We start from the raw sequence: 25,710 nt of genomic DNA on the forward strand, positions 1-25,710 counted from the left end.
AGACCTCATCTCTACAATAAATAAAAAAATCAGCCGGGCATGGTAGCGCGTGCCTGTAATTCCGGCTACTCGGAAGGCTGAGGCGGAAGGATCGCCAGAGCCCAGCAGGTCGTGGCTGCGGTGGCCGGGAGCGGACAATGCACTCCAGTCTGGGCGACAGAGTGAGACTCCAACTCAAAAACAAAAAAACAAAACAAAACAAAACAAATTGTAGGGAAGTGGTTTTGTTTTTTTTTCCCCTCAAATTACTGGTATTTCTGAGGTTAAGCTAAAATGCATATACAGTATTGACCACAAGCTTCCATACACAATATACTTTTTTGCCTTCTGCTTCCTGTGGCACTAATTAATACATCTCTTGCACTACATCTAATGATTATGAAGATGGTAACAATACCCAGATGGTCGTAAAACTGCATTTAGTTTTTTAATTGCTCTGTTCAGCCTTTGTAATGATATAACACAATATGCTGGAAAATGATCTCTCTTCCATTATGTATAAGGTCAACTGAGATAATGGACGTCCAAAGGGTTTGTGAAGAGGATGCTGATCTCGTCATCTCTGGGGAGTATTTGTGACAGATACAACAACTCAAGCATTGCTTGAATCCAGACCCAGGCTGGTTGGAGTAGCCTCCCTGAAGTCCCACACTGGCCTAGTTCTTGCCCACTACAGAATATGTCCCTTTTTCAGGATATTGCCTCATACCTACTTTTATCCTCCATCCCAATAAAATATCCAGACATTCTGTCAGTCGTATTGTCTTGTGACACTGAGCAGTCTACTGGAATTTGCTGGTGTTAGTAATGAAATGGGATTGCAGAATCACTCGAAGCACCTTTTGGGGTTGAATTGTGCTCCCCCGCCCAAGAAAATACAGTGAAGTTCTATTCCCCCAGTACCTACGAATGTCATCTTATCTGGGAATATGGTGTGTGTAGACGTAATCAAGTTAAGATGAGGTCATATTGGATTAGGACTCACCCCAGTTAATACGACCGTATAAAATGAGAAAACAGGCCGGGTTCGGTGGCTCAACCTGTAATCCTAGCACTTTGGGAGACCAAGGCGAGTGGATTGCCTGAGCCCGCGGGTTCGAGACCAGCCCAGGCAACTTGGCGAGACCACATTGCTACAATAAATCAAAAATTAGCGGGGCTTGGTAGCACGCACCTGTAGTTCCGGCTACTTGGAAGGCTGAGGCGGAAGGATCGCCGGAGCCCAGCAGGTCGAGGCTGCGGTGGGCGAGAGCATGCCATTGCACTCCAGTCTGAGCGACAGAGTGAGACTCCAACTCAAAAAAAGAAAGAGAGAAAACAGAGACAACACAGACACCTGGAGAGAACACCACATGACAACAGAGGCTAAAATTGAAGAGATATATCTACAACCCAAGGATTGCCAGTGACACCTGAAGCTACAAGAAAGGGCATAGAACAAGTTGTTCTAGAGCTTTCAGAGAGAGGATGGCCCTGTCGACACCTTAACTTCAAACGTCTAGTCTCCAAAGCTATGAGAGAATAAATTTCTGTTGCTTTAACCAACCCATCAGTGGTCTTTGTTATGGCAGTCCTAGCAAACACACCTGTGCTCACAGCAATGGTATTTTTCATTATTTTGATTTTACCATCAAATTCTTTCTTTGTCTGCAAGTAGAGAAATACTCTTCTCTTAGTATCTTAATTCTGTATATATTTTAACTCCCATTCCCTCCAGCTGTCCCCTAGCCCTGCTGTCCTCCTTCCCAACCCAGTTCTTGCATCGGTCACATGGAATCTGTCCCTCCAGAAAACTTCTCTGAACCCTGCACTCATGTGCTGCCCTCTGCACTGAGCTTTTCTTTTCCAAATTATTGTCAATGTTTCATTTCCCAGCCCCAGCCAAACCTCTTCTCCTGTCACATTGTCTCCTTTACTTTTAGCTACAATCAAAATTCAGCTTCCCCACTACCACTTTCTATGGGCTCCCAGAGGTCTTTGAAGGCTTCCTTCTGGTTTCATGTGGCTGTGTTTGAACTGTTTCTTATTTTATTTTTTTAATTTTATATTCAAGGAGAGCATGTGCAGGTTTGTTACAGGGTACATTGTGTGATGGTGAGGTTTGAGTCTGTAACCCATGTGGTGAGCTGGTACCCAATGGGTGATTTTTTTTGGCCATTCCCCCTACTACACAGCCATTAAAAAGTGCACTTAAACTACTAAGGAACAGAGGTGCAAGTGCTTTCTAAGCACTCCTCCCAGCCTTCAGACATTTGTTTCTGGAACTTTTTGTGTATTCAACTCTATGCAGTGTACTAGGGACCCTGGACCTAGTCAACCCCTCTCTCACAAGTTTACAGCCTGCATTGGCAGGGAAATTCCTCAGGGCAAGGCCAGGATTTTTTTTTTAAAGAAAAAGTCAGCCAGGCTCGGTGGCTCAGCCTGTAATCCCGGGCCTTTGGGAGGCTGAGGTGAGTGGACTGCCTGAGCCCATGGGTTCGAGACCCGCCTGGGCAACTTGTCGAGACCTCATCTCTACAATAAAATCAAAAAGTTAGCCAGGCGTGGTAGCGCGCGCCTGTAATTCTGGCTACTCGGAAGGCTGAGGCGGAAGGATAGCCGGAGCCCGGCAGGTCGAGGCTGCGCTGGCCGGAAGCCGCCACTGCACTCCGGTCTGGGCGACAGAGTGAGACTCCAACTCAAAAAAAGAAAAAAGAAAAGAAAAAGAAAAAGTCCACTTTATCTCTAGGCATCATTCCTCATCTCTCTGTAACCTCTAAGCACATTTCCCAGCTGGACGAGGTGTCCCTTTTCTGCCCACAAACCTGAAGATAGACTCAAAAACTTGAAATCCAGTGAAGAAAGTCCTAGGACCATCCCGTGGAGAGTAAAAAGAAACATTAATCCAGGAAGAAAGGAAAATGTAAAAGTACAAATGGGGAAGACTCTGAATTAGAGAACTGTTTTTCAACCATCTGATTGTGACCCAAAGTAAGATATATATGTTATATCACAACCAAGCACACAGATAAAAGTATTCATAAAACAATACTTACCTTTATTATGTGCAAGGTACTCTGATATTTTCTACTCGAATCTTTTATTCTGTTCTATTCTGTTCCAGTTCATATTTTTTTCATTAAAAAAAAGCAATTAGTCACAACCCACTGGATTGATTTCATGACTCAATAAATAGGTCAAGACCAGCAGTTTGAAAGATAAGAGATTATAGGCATCTGAATTGCTGACCCAATCTGATCTACACTTTGTTTACAGATTGACCAGTGAACCCTCACCAATGAAGTGTCCAGTGAGTGGTGAAGATAACTGGTTGTCCCGCCATAAGCATATTCTCCTTCTTCCTGGCAGCTCAGCTAGAGATCACATTACCCAGCTTCCCTTGCAGTGAAATGGGACTATGTGACTAAGTTTCACCAATAAAAAGTGAGCAGAAATGATTGTGTGACTCTGTACTACTTGGTTAAAAGAAAATCCTGTCCGGGCTCGGTGACTCAGCCTGTAATCTTAGCACTTTGGGAGGCCGAGGCGAATGGATTGGATTGCCTGAGCCTGCGGGTTCGAGACCCACCTGGGCAACTTGGTGAGACCTCGTCTCTACAATTAATCAAAAATCAGCCGGGCGTGGTAGCACGTGCCCGTAGTTCCAGCTACTTGGAAGGTTGAGGCGGAAGGATCGCCGGACCCCAGCAGGTAGAGGCTGTGGTGGCCGGGAGCGTGCCACTGCACTCTGGTCTGGGTGACAGAGTGAGACTCCAACTCAAAAAAAAAAGAAAGAAAGAAAAAGAAAATCCCTCGCTGTGGACTCCTATGCTTTCTCCTTCCAGTTTAGAACCTGGTGTGACAACGACATGACTTTGACCATGTAAAGGAGAATAATGGCCTACAGCAGAAGTCAGCAAACTACTGTCCATGAAATAGATGCAGCCCACCACCTGCTTGGGTAAATAAAGTTTTATTTACCAAATACATTTTTTAAAAATATCATCTATGGCTATTTTTGTGCTGCAATGATAGGTTTGAGCAGTTGCAATAGAGATAGTAGGTCTTTCAAAGCCAAAAAAAAATTTATTCTCTGGCCCTTCATAGTAAGAGTTTGCCAGTCCCTGCCCTTGAGGCTGCAGAGCCACCTTGTTGGCAGAGGCCCTGGGTGAGTTCCTGGAGCAGAGACTCCCACCTTTCCTGAACTGTTATTCTGTGAGAGAAAACTAAACTTCTGTCTTGCTTGAACTTCATCGTTATAGAGTCTCTTCATTACAGCGGTTTATCTTTGCCTTATCTATACACCCCTCCAACCCTGTCAACCTCCAGGCTACATGATCCTCCAGTGCGAGAGCTGTCACTGTCTTCTCAATGCTGCCAATGTAGCACTTAGTCCGGTGTACTGAACCCATTTATTTCTGGATCTGCCTCCACAGAGATAGATTATTATGCTCCTCAAAAATAGAAACTCTGGCCAGGCATGGTGGCTCATACCTGTAAACCCAGCAATTTGGGAGGCTGGGGCAGGAGGATTGCTTGAGCCCAGGAGTTCGAGATCAGCCTGGACAACATAGCTACAACTCATCTACAAAAAAATCAAAAAAATTAGCCAGGCATGGTGGCACACACCTGTAGTCCCAGATACTCAAGAGACTGAGGTGGGAGGATCGCCTGAACCCAGGAGGTTGAGGCTGTGGTGAGCCATGATCATTCTACTGCACTCCAGCCTGGGCAACAGAGTGGGACCCTGACTCAAACAAATAAATGAAATAGAGACTGTGTGTGTTCAGTTTCATATTCCAGCACTCAGAGGAGTCCCTCTGAGACTCAGAAGTGAGGAAGCTTCCTATCTAGGCCTCAGAAACTTCAGATCACTGCCCCATATTTCTGTAGACCTCTTGTCCTTACATCAATCTTATTTTCTCCTTAGCTCCGCTGCTGAGAAATTTAGCTTACTTAAGAACTGTCACTGGCCAGGCATGGGGACTCAGGCTTATAATCCCAGACTTTGGGAGGCCAAGGTGTGAGGATTGCTTGAGGCCAGGAGTTTGAGACCAACCTGGGCAACATGGCAAGATCCGTCTCTACAAAAAAGTTTTAACAATGAGTTGGGTGTGGTAGTACTTGTCTGTAATTCCAACTACTCAGAAGGCTGAGGTGGGAGGGTCTCTTGATTGAGCCTAGGAGTTCATGGTTATAGTGAGCTATGATCATGCCACTGCTCTCCAGCCTGGGCAACAGAGTGAGATCTTATCTCTAAAAAACTCATCGATTAAGCTATTTCAAACCTTGAGTAAGTTCAGGCTTTCTTGGCATGGGTTCTAAAATGGCACCAAGACTTTATCTTTCTAGCTGGTCTCACTGTATAATTTACAGCTACCCTATATACTGCTTTTTCTTTGGCCACTCAGAATTGATATTCTCATCACATTCAAAAGTCTGGGATTCTTTCTATTTACCCACAAAGTTCCATTCTGAGGAAAATATTCAGGTCTCAATATGTCTATGGAGTGGAACTGATAAACCTACTGTGAGCCTCATGTATTTGCAGTCTACTGCTGAGTAAACCACTTCTGACAACTTGCCTTGAGTTTTCTTTGACACCTTCCCTTTTCAGCAACATAAAAGGGAGTGACTTCCCAAATCACACAAATCTTCCCAATAAGAACTTCATGCCAGATAACCGAAGGGTAGGGTTCCTCTAAGGTTTGCTTGGGGGCTCAGAATGTACATTTATATAATCTTCTAAGGAAGTTAAAGTAATGTTTTGACTTACAGCGTTTGAGACTGACTGGTATCGATCATAGCTGATAAGGACAATGTTATACACAGATGCTGTACACAAAAGATAGTCAGCCATGAGCCAAAACACACAGGTTTTCTTTCCAAAATTCCATTCGAACAGCATGTGAGGGATGTACAAAGGAATGGAGATCACACCTGCACGGGGAAAAATCACAGGTAAAAAAATAGCACACATCAATAAACACTAAGAGACATATTCTCATTGGTACACAGCACAAAAACATATCTGAATTCCCTGAAAATGATTTTCATTTAGATATTCATGGTATTTCATCAGGCAACTAAGGACTGAGTTCCTACACACTCTTTAAATGCCATTTTATAATAACTGTCACAAACATTATACAGTCAGCCTTCCTTATCTGCGAGTTCAGCATACTGAAGATAGAAAATATTTGAAAAAAAATTGTATAGGTACTGAATGTGTACTGATATTTTCTTGTCATTATTTCCTAAACAATCAAGAATAACAATTACTTAAATAGTATGTACTTTGTATTAGGTGTTATAAGTAATCTAGAGATGATTTAATGTATACGAGAGGATTTGCATAGGTTATAAGCAGAAACTATGCCATTTTCTATCATGGACTTTAGCTTTCATGGATTTCTATCTAAGAGAGGTCCTTGAACCAATCCCCCACAGACACCATTGACTGTACTGTCAATGGCTTCTTATTACTTTACAAATTAAGTACAGGCCCCAACCTGTATTTCCAGCCATGTACAGCATAAATCATCTTTACATTTTTTATGATCCAACCCAAACAGAATGGACCACTCTATTTAAAAACACATCCCACACTTTCACATCTTTTTATCTCTGCCAACATCATTCTTTCTTCCTAGAATGTCCTCCTGCCTTCTACTGAGAATTCTATTCACTTCCTTCCTTTTTTTCACTAAAGTCAAAAATGTCTTCATCTATGTCATCTTTCGTGGAACTCCCATGGCAGAAGTGAATCCTCTGCCCTCTGCATTCTCCCTCTCTTGTGCACTAATTATATTCTTTTTTATTTTTCTCTCCTGAAGATTAGGACTGTGTTGCAAATTAGTGTTCATATTCCCTACAACATCTAGAGTTGGTCGATGACTTACACTTTTAACTTTATAAATAACAGCTAATTTATATTGTACAGTTACCATATGGCAAACATGGTGTTATATGCATCTCATTTCATCTTCATAGAAACTGTGAGGTAGGAACCATGCTAACAGTTAAAGAACCTACAGCTGGAGGAGACATGATAAGACAAAGGTCCACAGTAAGTGGAGAAGACTGGATTTGAAACCAGACAATGCGATTTCAGAACCTCCGACTTTAACCACGAGTCTTCACTGAATTAACAAGCAGATAAGCTCTACCACCCTGATTCAGCCCAGCACAGAAACCGCTTAACTGTGAAAAATGACTTAACTGGGCTTCTTTTCACTTAGTTTTTAGGAGCTTTTAATTGCATTGACATTTCAGACAGGTGACACTGCTTGCTTTAAGTATAATCTTTTAAGTGGAAGCTCAGTTGAAATCTTATTTTGTTGAGTAAGTATCTTCATATTTTATCTGGTACTTGCAGGAATTTCCCTTTTTTGTTAGGTCCAACTTAGCTGATCATTAAAAATCATAGTAAAGATAAAAGAAAGGAAAAGGAGAGGAAGAAGGAAACCCTGCATTCTCCCAATACATCATATGGGACCATAATAGCATGGTTTCAGCACCAGTGAAAGGGAATGCTGAACTTAGCATTCTATACTGAGGTTCACATAAAAATACAAGAGACAAGACACCCGAGATGAAGAATTGGCTGGTCAGTTCTCATATGTAGTTCAAATAACCTATTTTATGTTTCAATTGTATTTTTAATGACAAATAAGTTTCCTTATGGCACCTTTCATCTCATCTGGGGTGTGTGTGTATATGTGTGTGTGTGTGTGTGTGTGTGTGTGTGTGTGTGTGTGTGTGTGTGTGTAAGTCTGTGGTATAAAATATGTCATCAGGTTCACCTGAGGTAAATCAAAGTTTCTCAAAAACAGAAACACGTATTGTATTTTAGCCCACAGTTGTGGCCTCCAGTGTTTCCAACTTGAGTATTTTCCACACATGCACTCATTTCTTCAAAGACACAAAAGCAACCTAGGTGCCCATCAACAGTGGACTGGATATATATACACCATGTAATCATATATGACCATAAAAAGGAAGAAAATCATGTCCTTTGCTGCAACATGGATGTAGCTGGCGGCCATTATTCTAAGCGATTAACACAGAAATAGAAAACCAAATACCACATGTTCTCACTTATAAGTGGAAAACACTGGATACACACAGACATAAAGATGAGAGAAACAGACACTGGGGCCTCATAAAGGGAGAAGGGAGGGGAGTAAAGGGTTGAAAAGTCACCCATTGGGCCGGACTCGGTGTCTCAGCCTGTAATCCCGGCACTCTGGGAGGCCAAGGTGAATGGATTGCCTGAGCCAGCGGGTTCGAGACCAGCCCGGGCATCTTGGCGAGACCTTGTCTCAACAATAAAAATCAAAAATTAGCTGGGCGTGGTAGCACACACCTGTAGTTCTGGCTACTTGGAAGGCTGAGCAGGAGGATCACCCGAGCCCAGGTGGTCAACGCTGGGGGGTGGCCGTGAGCGAGCCACTGCACTCCAGCCTGGGCAACAGAGTGAGACTCCAACTCAAAAAAAAAAAAAGAAAAGAAAAATCACCCATTGAGTACCATACCACTAGGTGACAGGTTTAACAGAAGCCCAAACCACACTCATGCAGCAAACCTGTGTGTACACCCCCTTAATTTAAAGTCAATTTTTTAAAAAGGAAGACCCGCGGGTTCCTGACCCGCCTGGGCAGCGAGACCTCATCTCTACAATAAATAAAAAAATCAACCGGGCGTGGTAGCACATGCCTGTAATTCCAGCTACTTGGAAGGCTGAGGCGGAAGGATCGCCTGAGCCCAGCAGGTCGAGGCTGCGGTAGCTGGGAGCGGCCACTGCACTCCAGTCTGGGCAACAGAGTGAGACTCCAACTCAAAAAAAAAAAAAAAAGGAAGAGTGAGATGTCAGCAATCATTTGCATGAGAGATACCATGTGCCAGGTCTTGTTGCCAGTCTAAGTCAGAGTGGAGTCTCCTGGAGCCCCGGGGCCAAGGACGCACCATACTGTGCCTCAGCCTTCACATTGGATCCTGGACAGGACACAGACCCACAGAGAGCAGGGAGATGAAGCCCTAATCCTGCCTTTGAGACCCAGCTTAGCTGGGGCAGGGGAGAGGGAGGGCACAAACTAGGGAAATGGAGTGGGCGCCCTGAACAGTCTTAACTTCTCAGAGAATCCTGTATCTCGCTGACAGACAAAGACAGCAGCAAATTGCCCTCTCACGGCCTCACAACAACTTAAGATAGTTCAACATTAAGGGGAAAAAAAGCTGTCCTATTGTTTACCTCATTCATTTTGTCAGGTATGTCTCTCATCTGAATACTTCATATATAATGAATTTTTCATTTTAATGATGTGGGGTACAATTCAGGGCTAGGTATACAAATGTTCATTATGCAGATATTCTTATTGATCTAATGAATTTCAAATGGGATCTTTCTCCTCCGCGTTTCTTTTCTTATTGTACAAATATAATTGCTATGGTCCAGGCTCTCAGTCCAAGCCAGGCTTACAGAGGAAGTTAGGATAGGTCTTAAGGGGAGTTAAGTACTTTGTGTCATACACTTTCTGAATTACATGACAGAGGAAGAGTGTATTCAAAACCTTAGCAGCTGCTTGAAATAATGGTTGCTTAAAACAGACTCTAGTCTATCCCTTTGGTATTCATAACCTCTTCAGAGCTGTCACCTTGCATTCTGTGCGACACTTCTCTACACGTGTCATGCTCAGTTTCTCTGTCTTGTTGAGTGAGAGAGAGAGAGATCTCCAGTTCATCCTAAAGGAGTTTCAAAACAGTAAATCTGAAATATTGCTCAGATATACCCACTCCGTAACATTTCTACAACCTCTGTTGTGGAATTTTGTTTCTGAGTCAAATGGACTTGATGAGTAAAACTAAGAGCCAATTTGGTATGTCTGATGAAAAAAAAAGTTAGAGAAAACAAATAAACCATATGAAAAGAAGGTGGCAGGCCAGGCTCAGTGGCTCAGCCTGTAATCTCAGCACTTTGGGAGGCCAAGGCGAGTGGATTGCCTGAGCCCACAGGTTCAAGATCCTCCTGGGCAACTTGGCAAGACCGCATCTCTACAATAAATAAAAAGTTAGCCGGATGTGGTAGCACATGCCTGTAGTTCTGGCTACTTGGAAGGTGGAAGGATCACCGGAGTCCAGCAGGCCGAGGCTGTGGTGGCCAAGAGTGGGCCAATGCACTCCAGTCTGGGCGACAGAGTGAGACTCCAACTCAAAAGAGAAGAAAAGAAAAGAAGATGGTAAAGGGGAGGGGGGAAGGAAGTGAAGAAACTGGAGGCAGAGAGGAGAAATGGGAAGGAGAGGGAGAAGAAAAGCCCTGTGAGACTGCAGCCTGCACTCGCTTCCCCAGTCTCACCTCCCACTTCTCTTCCACTCTACTCCTCTGCAGCCCCTCTAACCACGAGTACACTCACACCCTCCCACCTCAGAGCTTTGCCCTTGTGGCTCCTTGGCATGAGCTATTCTTCCTCTGAGCACTCCTGTTTTTTCAAGTGTCTTTCTCAGAGAACTTTAGCTCTAATGTTTAAAAGTGCAACCCCACCCCAGCACACTCCCTCTTCCTTCTCCCTACTGTGTTTTTCTCAGTAGCAACTATCGCCTTCTAAATGCTATATGATTTTATTTACTTATAACATAGTATCTGTCTCCTCATCCCTGCTCCTATATATAGAAGCACCATGAGAGTAGTTTTTTTTTTTTTTTTTTTTTTTTGGAGTAGGAGTCTCACTCTGTGGCCCAGGCTGAAGTGCAGTAGCATGCTCATGGCTACCGCAGCCTCCAGAGTATCTGGAAACATAGGTGTGCAACAGCATGCTTGGCTAATTTTTTTACTTTTTGTAGAGACAAGGGCTCACCAAGTTGCCCAGGCTGGTCTCAAACCCCAGGACTCAGGCAATTCTCTCACCTCCACCTCCCAAAGTGCTGGGATTACAGGCATGAGCCACAGTGCCCGGCTAGGGCAGGAATTTTCATCTTTATTTTATATCCCCAGCACCTCAGAGAGCGCTTGCTTTAAAATAAATAATTGTTGGATGAAGGAATAGATAAGGATGAGGAAGCCCAGTTTGCTTTAAAATTGCCACTCCTGGGCCATGTTTTCCTAAGCCTTGGCCCCCCCTCCCCTATCTGAGGAGGTGAATCTCCTCTCTCTCTCTCTCTCTCTTTCCAACTTACTTTCTAAATAAACTATATTTTCCAATCTATAAATAAATAAATAATAATAAAATTGCCGCTCCTCTGGTATTGTACCTTCTTTCTAAGCCAGCTAAGAAACCGTATCTTCTGTGAGAAAATGACCATCAAAGGTGGGAAGGCTAAAAGCTCCAGTAAATACTTAGGCAGTGAGTGCGTGGAGGGTATTATGGACTAAGTGTTTGTGTATCTGACCAACCCCCCGCCCCCGCACCCCAAATTCAAATGTTGGAGCCCTAACTCTCAGTGTGGCTGCATTTGGAGACCTCTAAGGATGAAATTAAGGATAAATGAGGTCAGAAGGGTGGGGCCCTGATTCAGTATAAAAAAAGAAGACATAATGAGACCAAGGTCCACTCAGCTACTAAGTGCAGAAGACTGGATCTGAAATCAGGCCATGTGATTTCAAAGCCTCTGATTCTAACCACAACTCTTCACTAAATTAACAAATAAATAAGCTCTACCGCCGTGATTCAGCCCAGCAGAGAAACTGATTAACTGTGAAAAATGACTCAACTGGGCTCTTTTTGTGAACACTCAGAGAAAACCATGTGAGGATGCAGCAAGAAGGCAGCTGTCTACATGACAGAAAGACAGCCCTCACCAGGAACCAGACTGACAGAACCTTGATCTGGGATGTCCCAAACTCCAGAACTGTGAGGAAATAAATTTCTGTTGTTGAAGTCACTCAGTCCATAGTATTTTGTTATGGCAGCCTGAGCAGATGAAGAGAGCAAGAGAAGAGTCCTAAACCGGGTCGTGAAGGTGTTAAAGATAAACTTTGCTGTCCTGAAAATTTGGTTCAGGCTTTTGCCCCTGAAGCTGTTGTCCAGCCCATCTATCACATGGTCATGTAGGTCATAAATGCCTGCACAACATGTACATGTGGAGTGTGGAATACCCATAAATGAAAACATTGGTCACATTATTTCAATGTCATATATTTAGATATAGTGTATTTTTCCCAGAATAATGTACAGATGAGATATGTTTATATATCAGTCAGTATACTTAATATTGGAATTTTTCCTCAATCTTTGCTTTCCGACAGGAAGTTCAGCCTGGGAAGCTACTCAGGTGCCACAAATACAGACTTTCAACAGAGGCCAGTTCTGAAATCTGAGAAGAGCGCATTCACCCAGAAAGTCCACAATACTGAGAGCAGAGCACGTGAGGCTCTAATCTACCCTGCCATCATCACATGGTTCTGAAACCCTGGGTCTCATGACCTCAAATATTAAGAATCGCTGGCTTGCAGTTACAGAAAACCTCTCATAAGTTCTGCCCTGCCCCCCACCAAATCTGCATTCTTCCAGGCTCAGGGCAGAAAGGCTCACTTCCCAGCATGGCAAAAGAGAAAGAACAGTGTTGGCAGAAAACACAAATCTTATTACAAAAAGTTCTTAATTATTGTGACATGGCCCATGTTGTGCTAAATAAGCAAACCCCTGGATGAAGCTGGCAGGGGCCAGGGAGATTTGAAGGATGAGACTGACAGGTTGGTGGAGACTCTGACCTGCACCTGACTCTTCTCATCAAAAGAAAAAAAAAATCAGGATTCTTTCCCCACCCACCTGCTGATGGAGGGAGATCACCAGGACCACTGAATAACTACATCGGCAGGACCATTTCTCAAAGACAGGTCACATCTCTGCATCATGGTGCTCAAGCCCTTGATGGTGGCCTTGGGCCAGACATGGGGACAGTCTTATCCAGAACCATCTTTGTTCAAAAGCCCAAGCCTCAGGCTCTCCAAGCTATTTCACACCATCCCTCCCTACCATTGGAGCAGTCAGGGCCTCATTCCCTTTGGGTTAGTCAAAACACATTATCTATTTTAAGTGCTGACTGTCATCTGAAATTGCATAATTCTGTAAAGAAGGTGGAAGAGATAAGTATATTTATAGTGAAACATTTTGTGTTCACATAAATATACTTGCGTATTTGTACATCGTTATGTGAGTATAGAGAATGATGTGGAAGGATCTACATCAAGCAGCAAACGTTGGCTACCTAGTGGCACAGAATCGAGGAGAGAAATGGGGAGAATGTTGCATTTTTAAAATAAGTCTATATTGGTTAGCCATCTTTATCTATCATTTCTATGCCATGACTCAATCTCTCCAGCTAAAGGTTTCTCTAGACTTTTTGGTGCAACATCAGAATCACAGCTGCTTTGCCCAAATGCCCCCCCACTTCTGAGAGTACCTGCCACACCTTTCTTAGTCTCAGAGGCCCAATCTTCAATTCATCTTTCTCTTTCTCCTGCCCAACCCCACCTGTGCAGCTCTACCTCCAAACCTTCCTTTCCACCCTCACCCTAGCTCAGAACCTAACTGCATGGCTTTGGCCTAGATTGCTGCAAGATCATCTCTGAAACCATGCAGCTCCCCACGCTTCCACTTCCCCACTTCCTACGGCTTTTCTGATGCCTCCAAAGTAAAGCTTAGATCCATCCAATCATCTACCTGTTTAAAAATCCTTCATTTTCCACATGGCCTGCTGAATAAATCCCTCGCTAGACTCACCCGGGTATTCAAAGCCCTTCACTGTATAGGTTCCAACTTCATCCCTACCGTTCCCCTACACCCTCCTGCAACCCAACCAGCTCCACGCTCACCCTTAGGAACACAGGCACATTGATTTTCTACCGACATATCTGTACTGATTCTTAGAATACCCTTCTCCTCCCCATCTCTGCCTATGGAAACGCTATCCATCCTTCAAAGTTCATTTCAAATGCCACTATCGCTAACTAAATGTGTTTCATATCTCCTCTGAAGCACATAGCACTTGGTAAGTCATTGTGGAGGGGTCTCACATTATACTGCTGTAGTCATTTGAGAATGTCTCTTATTTACTTTACTTCATTGACACCTTACTGAAGAAAGTCTGACCTACTCTTCCATAGAGCTCCTGATTACCTCATAGTACTCTCACATGGTAGATACTATATCCATATTTAATTAACATGTTATTAACTAACATAGATTATCATGACCTCGGTTTGGGTCGGCACATATCTGCAGAGAAATCAAAGCAGAAGAGGGCTACCATTGGTTGAGCAACCACTGTGTTCCAGGCAATAAACTAAGTCTATGTGTTTTGTTTCATTTTAACATAAATGCAAGTTTTACATAGCTATAAACAAAAATAACCTGAATCTGCTAGAGTAAATTATACTTGAAGCTGCTAAAAAACAATATCATCAGCTGACATTTCTGTACATGTACTTACTACTACCATATGCATTGTTTAAAAATGATAACCAATGTTACAGCTCTCTTAGAATTTGTCTGGCAGGTTTACTACCAGTTTTCCCTGGAAAGTCCCTCACACCAAAATAAATAAAAGATAACCATCAGACAGTGAAAAATTTCAAAGCACATGTTTTTAAAGATTGATTTGATTTCTGTGCTCTCTTACAATTATATAATGCTATGATACCATATTACATGCAAGGTAGTTTAGTGTTGGATATATTTTACAATATTCTATGCTGTATTATAGACTAATTATATTATCCACACTATTTAATTGTCCTGAATATCCTATTTTCTGATTGTGCTGGTTGTTAGCATATACATTATTTCCTATTACTCCAACACTACAATGCTAAAGAAACTATGTTTACTTAAAGAGGAATACTTTTACTTATAAGTCTAAACATACAAGGAAAATAGCTCCAGAAACAAACCTCTTATGTTGAGACAATTTTAGAGTTATTCTGGACTTATTTTTATCTCAAAAAGAAAATACACTATTTTCAGATTGAAATTCCTCACCAACACTGATTTACATATGCATAACATTCCCTTAAAGTGCCACATAGCCAACCTCCTCCAAACATTAACACAAACTTTTATTTTTAATTTCCCCCAATCTCAAACAGTCCCCTGAAATAACAAATGCTTACTTTAAGATTTTAGAGATAAATTATAATTGAAAAAAATTATCTTAAATAAAGACATGTAACTTACCCACAAAGAAGTCAGAAATGGCCAAGTTAAGAAAAAAATAACTACTTCGATGTCTAAGATTTTTGTCCACCATGAAAGCTAAAATGACCACGGCATTTCCTAGTATTATAGCAAAAGCTAGTAAGGACATAAAAAACGCTAAAGTGATACTAGTATTCAGTGGGCTAATTGTGCTATTAGTCTCTGACATTATATCAAATGATGAAGAAGCTGATGAGCAAACTAATCCGGCCAGACAATTCTGACAAATACGTTTTCCAATCAAATACCTAAACCTTTATAGTGCTCCTACTCAAAACAACTTTTTTAGTCGAATGCTGATCTCATAGTACTTCCTGCTTTTTGATAAAGTAAGCTTGTGGTAACAGTTTCCCTTAACTGACACTGAAAAAGTATTTCCAAAAAACAGTGAGATGTTTTCTCTTGAACATTTCATTGTGACCCATCCCTCTCCCATTAATAGAGCAATATTATATAATATCTACAAAACATAATTGATACATTATATATGTAATAAATCGGGCTCAAATGAGGTTCATGTTAAAACTCATATAGATGCAGGCCAGGCAAAGTGGCTCACATCTGTAATCCTAGCACTTTGAAGGAGAGGCAGGAGGAACACTTGAGGTCAGGAGTTGGAGATCGGCCTGGACAACATACCAAGACCTCACTTCTACGAAAAAAGATTTAAAGATTAGCCGAGCCTGGTGGCATGTGCCTGTAGTCCTAACAACTCAGGAGGATGAGGTGGGAGGATGGTCTGAATCCAAGAGTTTAAGGTTCCAGTGAGCTACGATCATGCCGCTGCCCTTCAGCCTGATGACAAGACCCTGTATCAAGAAAAAACTAAACCTCTTACAGATCCAGTTAAATATTCTCCTCTGGCCATAATAGGGCAAAAGGGGCTGAATTTCACTGTCCCGTCTGAAATAACCAAAAAACTGGAAAATGGGTTTCAAGTGATTGGAATAAATGATGGTGATCCCTGAGGAAAGAGGAGAGTCCTTCAGTTGCCCTAGCTTACTATCTTGAGAGCATTTTCAGGGCATAGGTAGGAAGGAAAATCTCTGTAGAGCCCAGCAAATTCCCTGGGATGTGGAGATAGAACTGAGAGTTAGGAGTACCAGAGAAGACTCTGAACTGCAGAACTGCACTAAGAGACAACCTCCCTCAGGTATTCACCAGAATACAGCACAGCGTGGAGGAAAGGTTTTTAGGCAAGGAAAAGAACCACTCAAAAAGATTAAAGGGAAAAGTAACCAGTAGTCACACAAGGTTGGTTATAGTGCCTGCTCCCAGGAACCAAATGGAAAAAGCTCATTCTTCATGGGGCATTAGGGTAGTATACTCAGAAGGGTCTTGTCTCAGTAGTCAGGAATAGTTAGCCCTATGCTAAATATTTCTTGGGTCCTGATTAGAAAGTCTTAAAAACAAGACCTGAAAGGATCAAACTGTTTTCAAGTAACTTAATTTCAACTCTGAACACAGTTCAAGAATATGTATAGATTTTAACAATATCCAGTCCTCAAAAAGATGTCTTACAATGTCTTAAATCCAATTAAAAATTATCAGACATTCAAAGAAGCAGGCAAATATGACTCATAATAAGGAGAAAATCAATCAATTGAAACCAACCCAGAATTGACACAAATATTAGAATTATCAGACAAAACATAAAAACAGTTATATGAGCCGGGCTCGGTGGCTCAGCCCGTAATCCTGTGCTTTGGGAGGCTGAGGTGAGTGGACTGCCTGAGCTCGTGGGTTCGAGACCCGCCTGGGCAACTTGGCGAGACCTCATCTCTACAATACATCAAAAAATTAGCCGAGCGTAGTAGCGCGCGCCTGTAGTTCCAGCTACTCGGAAGGCTGAGGTGGAAGGATCGCCGGAGCCCAGCAGGTCGAGGCTGTGGTAGCTGGGAGAGGCCACTGCACTCCAGTCTGGGTGACAGAGTGAGACTCCAACTAAAAAAAAAACCAAAAACAGTTATATGGAATATGAAAACAGGAACATGGAATATAGCTGTACTCCATATTTTCAGAAAGGTGAGTAAAGATATAGAAGATGTTTTAAAAGACCCAAACCAAACATCAAGAAATAAAAACTATGGCTCAGCCTGTAATCCCAGCACTTTGGGAGAACGAGGAGAGTAGATTGCCTGAGCCCACAGATTCAAGACCACCCCAAGCAATTTGGCGAGACCTTATCTCTACAATAAATCAAAAATTAGCCAGGCATGGTAGCGTACACCTGTAGTTCCAGCTACCTGAAAGACTGAGGTTGAAGGATCGCCTGAAGCCAGCAGGTCGACACTGGGGTGGCCGTGAGCGTGCCACTGCACTCCAGCCTGGACAATGGAGTGAAACTCTTGACTCAAAAAATTAATTAATTAATTAATTAAAACTAGAATGTCTGAACTAAAAACACATTGGAAAAGATTAATGGCAGATCAGAGATTACAGAATATTAGATTAGAGAACTTGAACACACAGTGATATAAACTACCCACAATGAAACACAGAAATAAAAGAGAATTTTAAAAACTAACAGAGCATCACTAAGCTAGAGACAACTTCAAGTGACCTAATATATGTCTAATAAGAGTCCCAGAAAGAAAGGAGAGAGGATGAAACAAAAAACAATCTGAAGAATTAATGGTCAAAAGCTTTCAAAAGTTGATAAAAACTGTAAACCAAGAAGCTCAATGAACCCCAAACACAAGAAATATAAAGAAAACTACACAAGGCACATAAAATAAAATTGCTCACAGTGTTAAAAAGCAGACTCTTAAGAGCTACAAAGGGGAAGAGGGGAAACATAATAAATAAAATAAGAAAGATAGCCGGGCCCAGTGACTCAGCCTGTAATCCCGCGTTTTGGGAGGCTGAGGTGAGTGAGTTGCCTGAGCCCGTGGGTTCGAGACCCACCTGGGCAACTTGGTGAGACCTCATCTCTACAATAAATCAAAAATTAGCCGGGCGTGGTAGCACGCGCCTGTAGTTCCAGCTACTTGGAAGGCTAAGGAGGAAGGATCGCCAGAGCCCAGCAGGTCGAGGCTGTGGTGGCCGGGAGCGGCCACTGCACTCCAGTCTGGGTGACAGAGTGAGACTCCAACTCAGAAAAAAAAAAAAAGAAAGAAAGATATGGGTGTCAGTACATTTCTCATCAGAAGCAAAACAAGCGAGAGGATACTGGTTGCAACATCTTCCAAGTGCTGAAAGGGAAAAAAAAAACTGTCAACCTAAAATTCTATATTTAGTAAAAATATCCAAACAAAAACAAAGGCAAAATAAAGACTTTTTCAGATATATTAAAGCTGAAATAATTCATCACTAGCAAACTTGTAGTACAAAAATGAAGGAAGGAAGTTATTCAAGCAGAAGGAAAATGATGCCAAATGGAAATATGAATCTATGCAAATGCACGATAAGAAACAGAAATGAAGGCTTTCTTGCAAACCCTTTTAAAAGGATGTAATTTGCTAGAGGGCAAAGACTGTATTTTGTTTCATTCTGTTTTATTACTTTTTGTTTAAGTATGATATACACACAAAAAAGTGTATGAATCATAAATGTACAGTTGATAAATTTTTACAAACTGAATATACCCGTGTAACCACCACCCATATGAAGAAACATCGCAAAAGTTTTCTTTTCCAGTTACTCAACCTTCATGGGTAAGCACTATCTGGACATCTAAAACAAAGTTAATTTTGCCCATTTTGGTATTTTATAAATGAAATTGTACATTCAAAAATTACAATATTTTCTTTTTCAACAGTGGATCTGGTAGTCCTTATAACCAGGGTTACCATTAAGAACCCCAAATCTGAGCTGGGCTCGGTGGCTCAGCCTGTAATCCCACGCCTTTGGGAGGCTGAGGTGAGTGGATTGCCTGAGCCCGCGGGTTCACGACCCGCCTGGGCAGGCAAGACCTCATCTCTACAATAAATCAAAAAATTAGCCAGGCGTGGTAGCGCGCGCCTGTAGTTCCAGCTACTTGGAAGGCTGAGGCGGAAGGATCGCCGGAGACCAGCAGATAGAGACTGCGGTGGCCGGGAGCAGCCACTGCACTCCAGTCTGGGCGATAGAGTGAGACTCCAACTCAAAAAAAAAAAAAAAATAGAACCCCAAATCTGGTAATATTCAAGAATATATTAATTTGACCTAAATGCAAAAAGTCCAGAGAGATTGATGGGATAGATGCTCTCTGTTCCCAGTACTTCGCCAAATTGGGGCTGACTATGCAAATACTTTATTGCCTCATGTAAAGGATAGTTTCATTTCTCTATATTCATCCAATCTCAGCTCCTACTTTGAGAATGAACCAAGGGAGAAACCCTGGAATAGTCCATCTTGCCACCAGCAATATGGGCTAGACCAGTGACTCAACCAGAGGAACCTAATTTAGAGAGAAAGGTTTGGATTTAAATTAATAATAGGCCAGGCACAGTGGCTTGTGCCTGTAATTCCAGCACTTTGGGAGGCTGAGGTGAGAGGATTGCTTGAGTTCAGGAATTTGAGGCTGCAGTGAGCTATGCTTGTACCACCGTGCTCCAGCCTGGGCAACAGAGCAAGACCTTGTCTCCAAATAAATAAATAAACTGACAAAATAAAATTAATAATAAGTGTGAGAAAGATGAAATTGTTACCAAGGGCAGGTGGCTAAAAAACAGGTATTACAAAAGGGAAAATCAAACATAATTTTGACTCCTTAAGAGAATCTTAGAGCAAAAGCACAACATCCACTTTTAACTTTGACATAGATGCCCTTTGCCCTGTTTCCTGAAATCTCCTCTTTTAACTCTTTTAAAGAACCAAGAAGTAAGTGGTATACTACCAACTCAATGAATATATAGATGTGTGTGTATACACACACACACACACACACACACACACACTGAGAGTAGTCTGTGTCCTCCAGATGAGTGAATGGATGGACGCTTTGACTATGACTATCTGGAACAATACTAATGTGGCTATATCTTTTGGTTCCTATGTCATAGGTTAGAGCTATTACTGAAGACTCCAACTGGAAAGCAAACTATGGAATCCAGTTGAATCTGGAGTTGAATCTGGGTTAAGATTAATCACTAATTTGTGGCCAATAATAGTGATGATGATGGTTTAAGGAAGGTACTGGGATATGATGGCAGAAGTTCAACTTTGCATGTCCCATCTGTCAAAATATCATGTGTAAAAATAGCTCTGGTCAGGTTCTGTGGCTCAGCCTGTAATTCCAGTACTTTGAGAGGCTAAAGCGAGTGGATTGCCTGAGCCCACGGGTTCGAGACCCACCGGACAACTTGGCAAGACCTCGTCTCTACAATAAATCAAAAATTAGCCGGGCGTGGTAGCACACACCTGTAGTTCCAGCTACTTGGAAGGCTAAGGTGGAAGGATCGCCGGAGCCTAGCAAGTCGAGGCTGCAGTGGCCAGGAGTGTGCCACTGCACTCCAGTCTGGGTGACAGAGTGAGGCTCCAACTCAAAAAAAAAAAAAAAGGCTCTTTGCCCTGTTATTGTGGGAAGAAAGCCATAAAGAGGTTGAAGGACAATTGAGACACTTGGAGAACTAAGAATAAAAAAATAATTTAATCTAACTTGGTGGGCCCAAGTACTGAGAATGAAAAAACAGAAATTCTGCATGGATGGCTATGGGAAGCATTATAGTACATCCAAACCAGTGACCATTTAGCAGTGACTACTAACTATATGACACTAGTCTGAGGGAGTCAACATTGTCAGGTCCAAGTTTATTTCCTAATCATAAGCAAGAAATCAGTACTCAATGTCAACAATGGGTCTGATGGATCAAGCTGCACTGACAGGCCTGCTTGAAATATGACATATTTAGGATTATTTGGAACTAGGCTGGGAGGAATTAATGAAGAGGAATTCCCTTTCGATGAGGAAAGATATTTTGAAGATGGGAAAAAAAGACATCTGATGCTAATGGAAGGAGGAAAGACAAAAATGGCAACATGGCACTGAAGAACAGGCCTTGCAGTTAGAGCAAACACTAAGACAATATGCCCAAACCAAGTGATGGGAATGAGCTTCCAAGTCAATACAGCTGGGTTATTAGATGTCTCAATGCAAATGGACCCTGGGCTATCCCAGGCCCGGTGGCCAGGGAATCTCACAGCAGCAGCACAGGATATGCACTCACAGGATGTTTATGCCTCTAACTCATAGGTAAATCCAGTCTATGGAAATTTGAAATCAGAGAATACTGCATTGAGATGCTCTTTAACAGTTTTAGGACCATGACTTAGCGCCAACCATTCTTTTCCTATATAGTAACTTGTGAGTATTGGACAGATTGTAAACAGTACTAGAGGGCTTCCAATGGAGAATAGATGGGCCTTGTTATGGGACATGTCTCGTGAGAAACACTATCTGTCAAACCATGTGACTAGAGAAGGAATTTGGCTGCGTGTACAAGAGGTTTTGAAGCCCAAAGTAACAAAGACATTGCCTCTAACCTATACCTCTAACCTATTCTCCCATAAGAAAAGGTAGATTCCATGGGAGGAACTAAATATGTCATTATGTCTAATTTATATTATACAATGTATACTATAAATACACTACAATATAAAAGCTATAGGTAAATTTAATAATGTAGAATAAAACTTATAATAATACTGAGGTGGTTGATCAAATGTATTGTGAGAGTGACTTAAAACCCTTCACAACATTATCCCTATGGAATAAAATCAGCCTTGACTTGATGAATAATTGGTATTCCCAATCACTCAATAGATACATACATTAGAGAACAGATAGCTGTAAATCAGGAGGACAAAAGAATTATAAAGCTAGTCCAGAATATGGGAAAGTTTGTGTTATTTTGTGCTAGTATTATTGGATTGTTCAGCTGTATAAATCCATACAAACCCCTTACTAGTTATTACAGATGTTTGGAATTAGGTGCATTTTGATTATTGGTGTGATTGTATGATACCATAAGGCAAGTAATTGCTGTCAAATTAAGCATTTTCCTTTGGTCTTAAAAAAGACCTTGATCATAGGTTAGGGAGGCAGTGAACTATGCTTTGAGGGTTCATTCCAGAAAGACTGGAATTGTCTAGAGTTATTTTGCTAAAGTACCTATAAGGCATTGACCCCTGGTAAAGGCACAAAATGTAATGAGTAATAGCACTGCTTTGTAACACGAATCTGAGGTGTTTCAGGGCAGTTTGCTCTAGCTTTTTCAGCATCTATTGTTACCTGTGAAACAGATAATTTGTACCTGGTCTCCATGAGCCCTGAGAGGGCTCTACTATTGGAGTCGATAACATAGCAGAATACACACATGTAACCAGCAAGGTATAAGAGACTTCAACTAAGACTCTATTTTGGGCTCCCTGGATTCAGTGCTCCATGCACTTGTCAGTGACTCCTGGTCCCTGCAAGGAGAGAATATCTGAAGTTCAAGCCTGGCTTTTCCAGACCGCCTGTAGTAACACAGCATTCGGCTGAGACGCAGTTCCTTACTTTGATGTTGGTACTGTACTTGATCCCTTTCCTGGAATAAACCACAGATGTGTAAGCACTGTCATTTTGATTCCTGTGAGTCTTCTTTAGCAATTATATCCTATCTAACAATCACCATTAGTACAGTTAGATTCCAGATACTTTAGGAAAACAGCAGTTGCAGTCATAATTTCTCACCTGTATCTCCTCTGCTCTGCCCCCTCCTTTCTCTCTTAGGACCAGAGCTCACATCTCTCTCCCAGTAGAAAGCAGGCAACCTAAAGATCCCCTGTGAAAATTGAAGTTATCAGAAGATACTGGGACTGAGTCTTTTCCGTAGATGGGTGAAAATTTCCAGAAAATGGAGAGGCAAGGGCTTTAGTAAGAAAGATAGAGGTCAAAGAAAGAAGACGGCAGGAAGAGGCAGAAGAAAAAATGAAAATTAAGGCCAAGAGAGTGTTCACCTGGGCCATCTCTGAAAGCTTATGCAGCAAGGCTACACTCCTGGTACAGTTCAAGAGAGCAGAATCACAAGACCCATGGTGTAATACCCAGTCCACTCACCACCCCACTACGCCCAGAATCTGTACATGAAGGTTTACAAGGTAGAGCTACCTAAACTGGTATCAGGAAATCAGTATTTATTCAGAACCAACAAAGGTATAGAGGAGTCCAGGGTAGGTAAGAAGCAGTAAACGAGTTGGCAGGTTTCTCCCAGAAGAAGATTCTGAGCGAGGATTCAAGTGCAAGTAGTTTATTTTATAGATGTTTCCAGGAAATACTGGGAGAGTGGGGAAAGGAAGACAGCCAAAGCTTAATCCCACTGGGATACGCTGGAAGCTACTGTGGAACACACCCCTCAGAGTTAGTCCTGTAGCTGTGAGGAAGTTGAAAGTCATTGGTTGGAGACTGCTGGGATTGGATGGTGGCATTATTTCTTGGTATTTCCAGTCTGAGGTACACATGTAGAGAAGGCTTGGACCACCAAAGAAAGCCCCTGGACAAAGAAATGCTGATGCAGGCAGTTGGGAAGTCAACGGGCATGAGCTACAGCAATAAGGTCTAAGAGAATCATGACCTGGGCACCAACATCGGTTACAATAGATAAGGGCTTTTCTACAACAAAGAGTAATGGGAACCATCTCCCCAACTTTGACCTTTATTGGATGATTGCTAAGGACTCAATTTGTAGATAACAAGAAGAGGAATCTGACTCTTAGGTTATATTTGAGAGTTTCTATAACTGAACTCAGGTTTGGCTACTTGTCACTCAAAAGTCAAACTTGAGAGAGAGGGACTGGTGTAATGAAAACAGGTTTACTCAAGAGCCAGCAACCTAAGAAGATGGCAGACTAATGTCTCATAGACCATCTGAATTCCTCAGGATGAGCAGAAGGTTTTTAAAGGGAAAGGGGCTTGGGAAAAAGCTGTGTTGCAGGAGTTGGAAGCTTTTTTGTCCATGGTCAAGTCACAATTTTCCTTTGAGTCTTCAAAAAAACATACTGTGCATACTCCTCTTTTTCCCAGAGTTAATCTCAACAGTCGTATACTTGTTCTTATGTTATCTTGTCAGTGTTTCAAAATTATCCCAACGTGTGTGCTAGCATGAACAGAGGCCACAACCCAGTCCTCTCAGTCTAAAATGGTGTTAGCTATGTTCATCTTTTGCCATTTCATTGTCACAATTTCTTATGGGATCTTTTAATTTGTGTACTGTGTTCAGCTGGGTCATACTTTAGATTCATATCCTGGAACTCAGTCATTTAGAAAGATGCCACTCCCATCTCATGCTACCATATATACAAATCTATTAGCAGAGATACTCCAAGAAGCAAAATTGGACTAACTCAAGGTACAGCGCACTCAGAACATCTTTACAGAGTGAGCAGACGGTGATGGAGGTCACTGTGCCGTCAGTGCTGAGGAAGTGGTACATCATTGAGAATGGGTGTTTTCAAGGGAAGGTCAAACTTTGTTGAGCAAGTTTATTATGCAGGATTGCTCCCTGTTGCAAGAGAGAACAAATGGCCGTGCAAAGCCTGAAACATTTACTATCTGACCCTTTTACAGAGCAAGTCTACCAGCTCCTGGGTTAAAATTCTTGGAAGAAGTTCTAAGGGCTAAGGGAACTGGGAATCCTGAAAATCCATACACTACAACTAGAAGCCCTAGATCCATTTCAGGTGCTGACAAATATAATCCAGTTTTTGCAACCAATGTGCTTTTCATAGTGACTAGTCAAGATGACGTTTATTTCCTTTATTTTGAGTTGGAGTCTCCCTCTGTCGCCCAGACTGGAGTGCAGTGGCCACTCCTGGCCACCGCAGGCTCGACCTGCTAGGCTCCGGTGATCCTTCCGCCTCAGCCTTCCAAGTAGCTGGAACTACAGGCACGCACTACCACGCCCAGCTAATTTTTAGATTTATTGTAGAGACGAGGTCTTACCAAATTGCCCAGGCGGGTCTCGAACCCGCAGGCTCAGGCAATCCACTCACCTCAGCCTCCCAAGGCACAGGATTACAGGCTGAGCCACTGAACCGGATGACATTTATTTCTTTACTCTTCTTTGAATCTTGCCTGTCATCCCAGCACTTTGGGAGGCCGAGGCAGGAGGATCTGAAGGGGTTGAGTCAAAGGATCTGAGCAATCCCAGCAGGCCTTGGGTCACTAAAAGAAAATTAGTTTAATTTATTGTTTCATAGAACATTGCTCATTGGTTATACAAAAGCCTCTAATGGTTTAACATACTTGATTAAAAGGGTTTAATCATGACCTTTTGAACATTAATATCCATGATAATAGAACAGTCTGTGTGAATAGATTGTGTTGAATGGTGAACTCACCAATGAAGATTACTGATAATAAAAAGTTGATGGAGCCGGGCTCGGTGGCTCAGCCTGTAATCCTGCGCTTTGGGAGGCTGAGGTGAATGGATTGCCTGAGCCTGCAGGTTCGAGACCCACCTGTGCAATTTGGCGAGACCTCATCTCTACAATAAATCAAAAACTAGCCGGGCATGGTAGCGCGTGCCTGTAGTTCCAGCTACTTGGAAGGCTGAGGCGGAAGGATCGCCAGAGCCCA

At 42.3% G+C, this 25,710-nt stretch overlaps 1 protein-coding gene across 2 annotated transcripts in view; it reads right to left on the bottom strand.

The window, feature by feature from the left end:
- The window catches only part of HRH4 (histamine receptor H4), an 18,311-nt gene extending 2,873 nt beyond the window's left edge, over positions 1-15,438 (bottom strand). Inside the window, exons 1-2 of one of the 2 annotated variants that reach the window (XM_008071602.1) lie at positions 15,150-15,438; positions 5,756-5,919 (exon numbers count right to left, since the gene is read on the bottom strand). In XM_008071602.1, coding sequence (XP_008069793.1) covers positions 5,756-5,919; positions 15,150-15,339 — 354 coding nt within the window. In that variant the 5' untranslated portion in view covers positions 15,340-15,438. The remainder of the gene's footprint in view (positions 1-5,755; positions 5,920-15,149) is intronic. The other variant, XM_008071608.1, reaches the window with a different exon arrangement.
- Positions 15,439-25,710: the final 10,272 nt, after the last annotated feature.

This window comes from Carlito syrichta, unplaced genomic scaffold (assembly GCF_000164805.1).
Source record: "Carlito syrichta isolate Samal-C Ts95f unplaced genomic scaffold, Tarsius_syrichta-2.0.1 Scaffold113526, whole genome shotgun sequence".
Classification (NCBI taxonomy): Eukaryota; Metazoa; Chordata; class Mammalia; order Primates; family Tarsiidae; genus Carlito; species Carlito syrichta.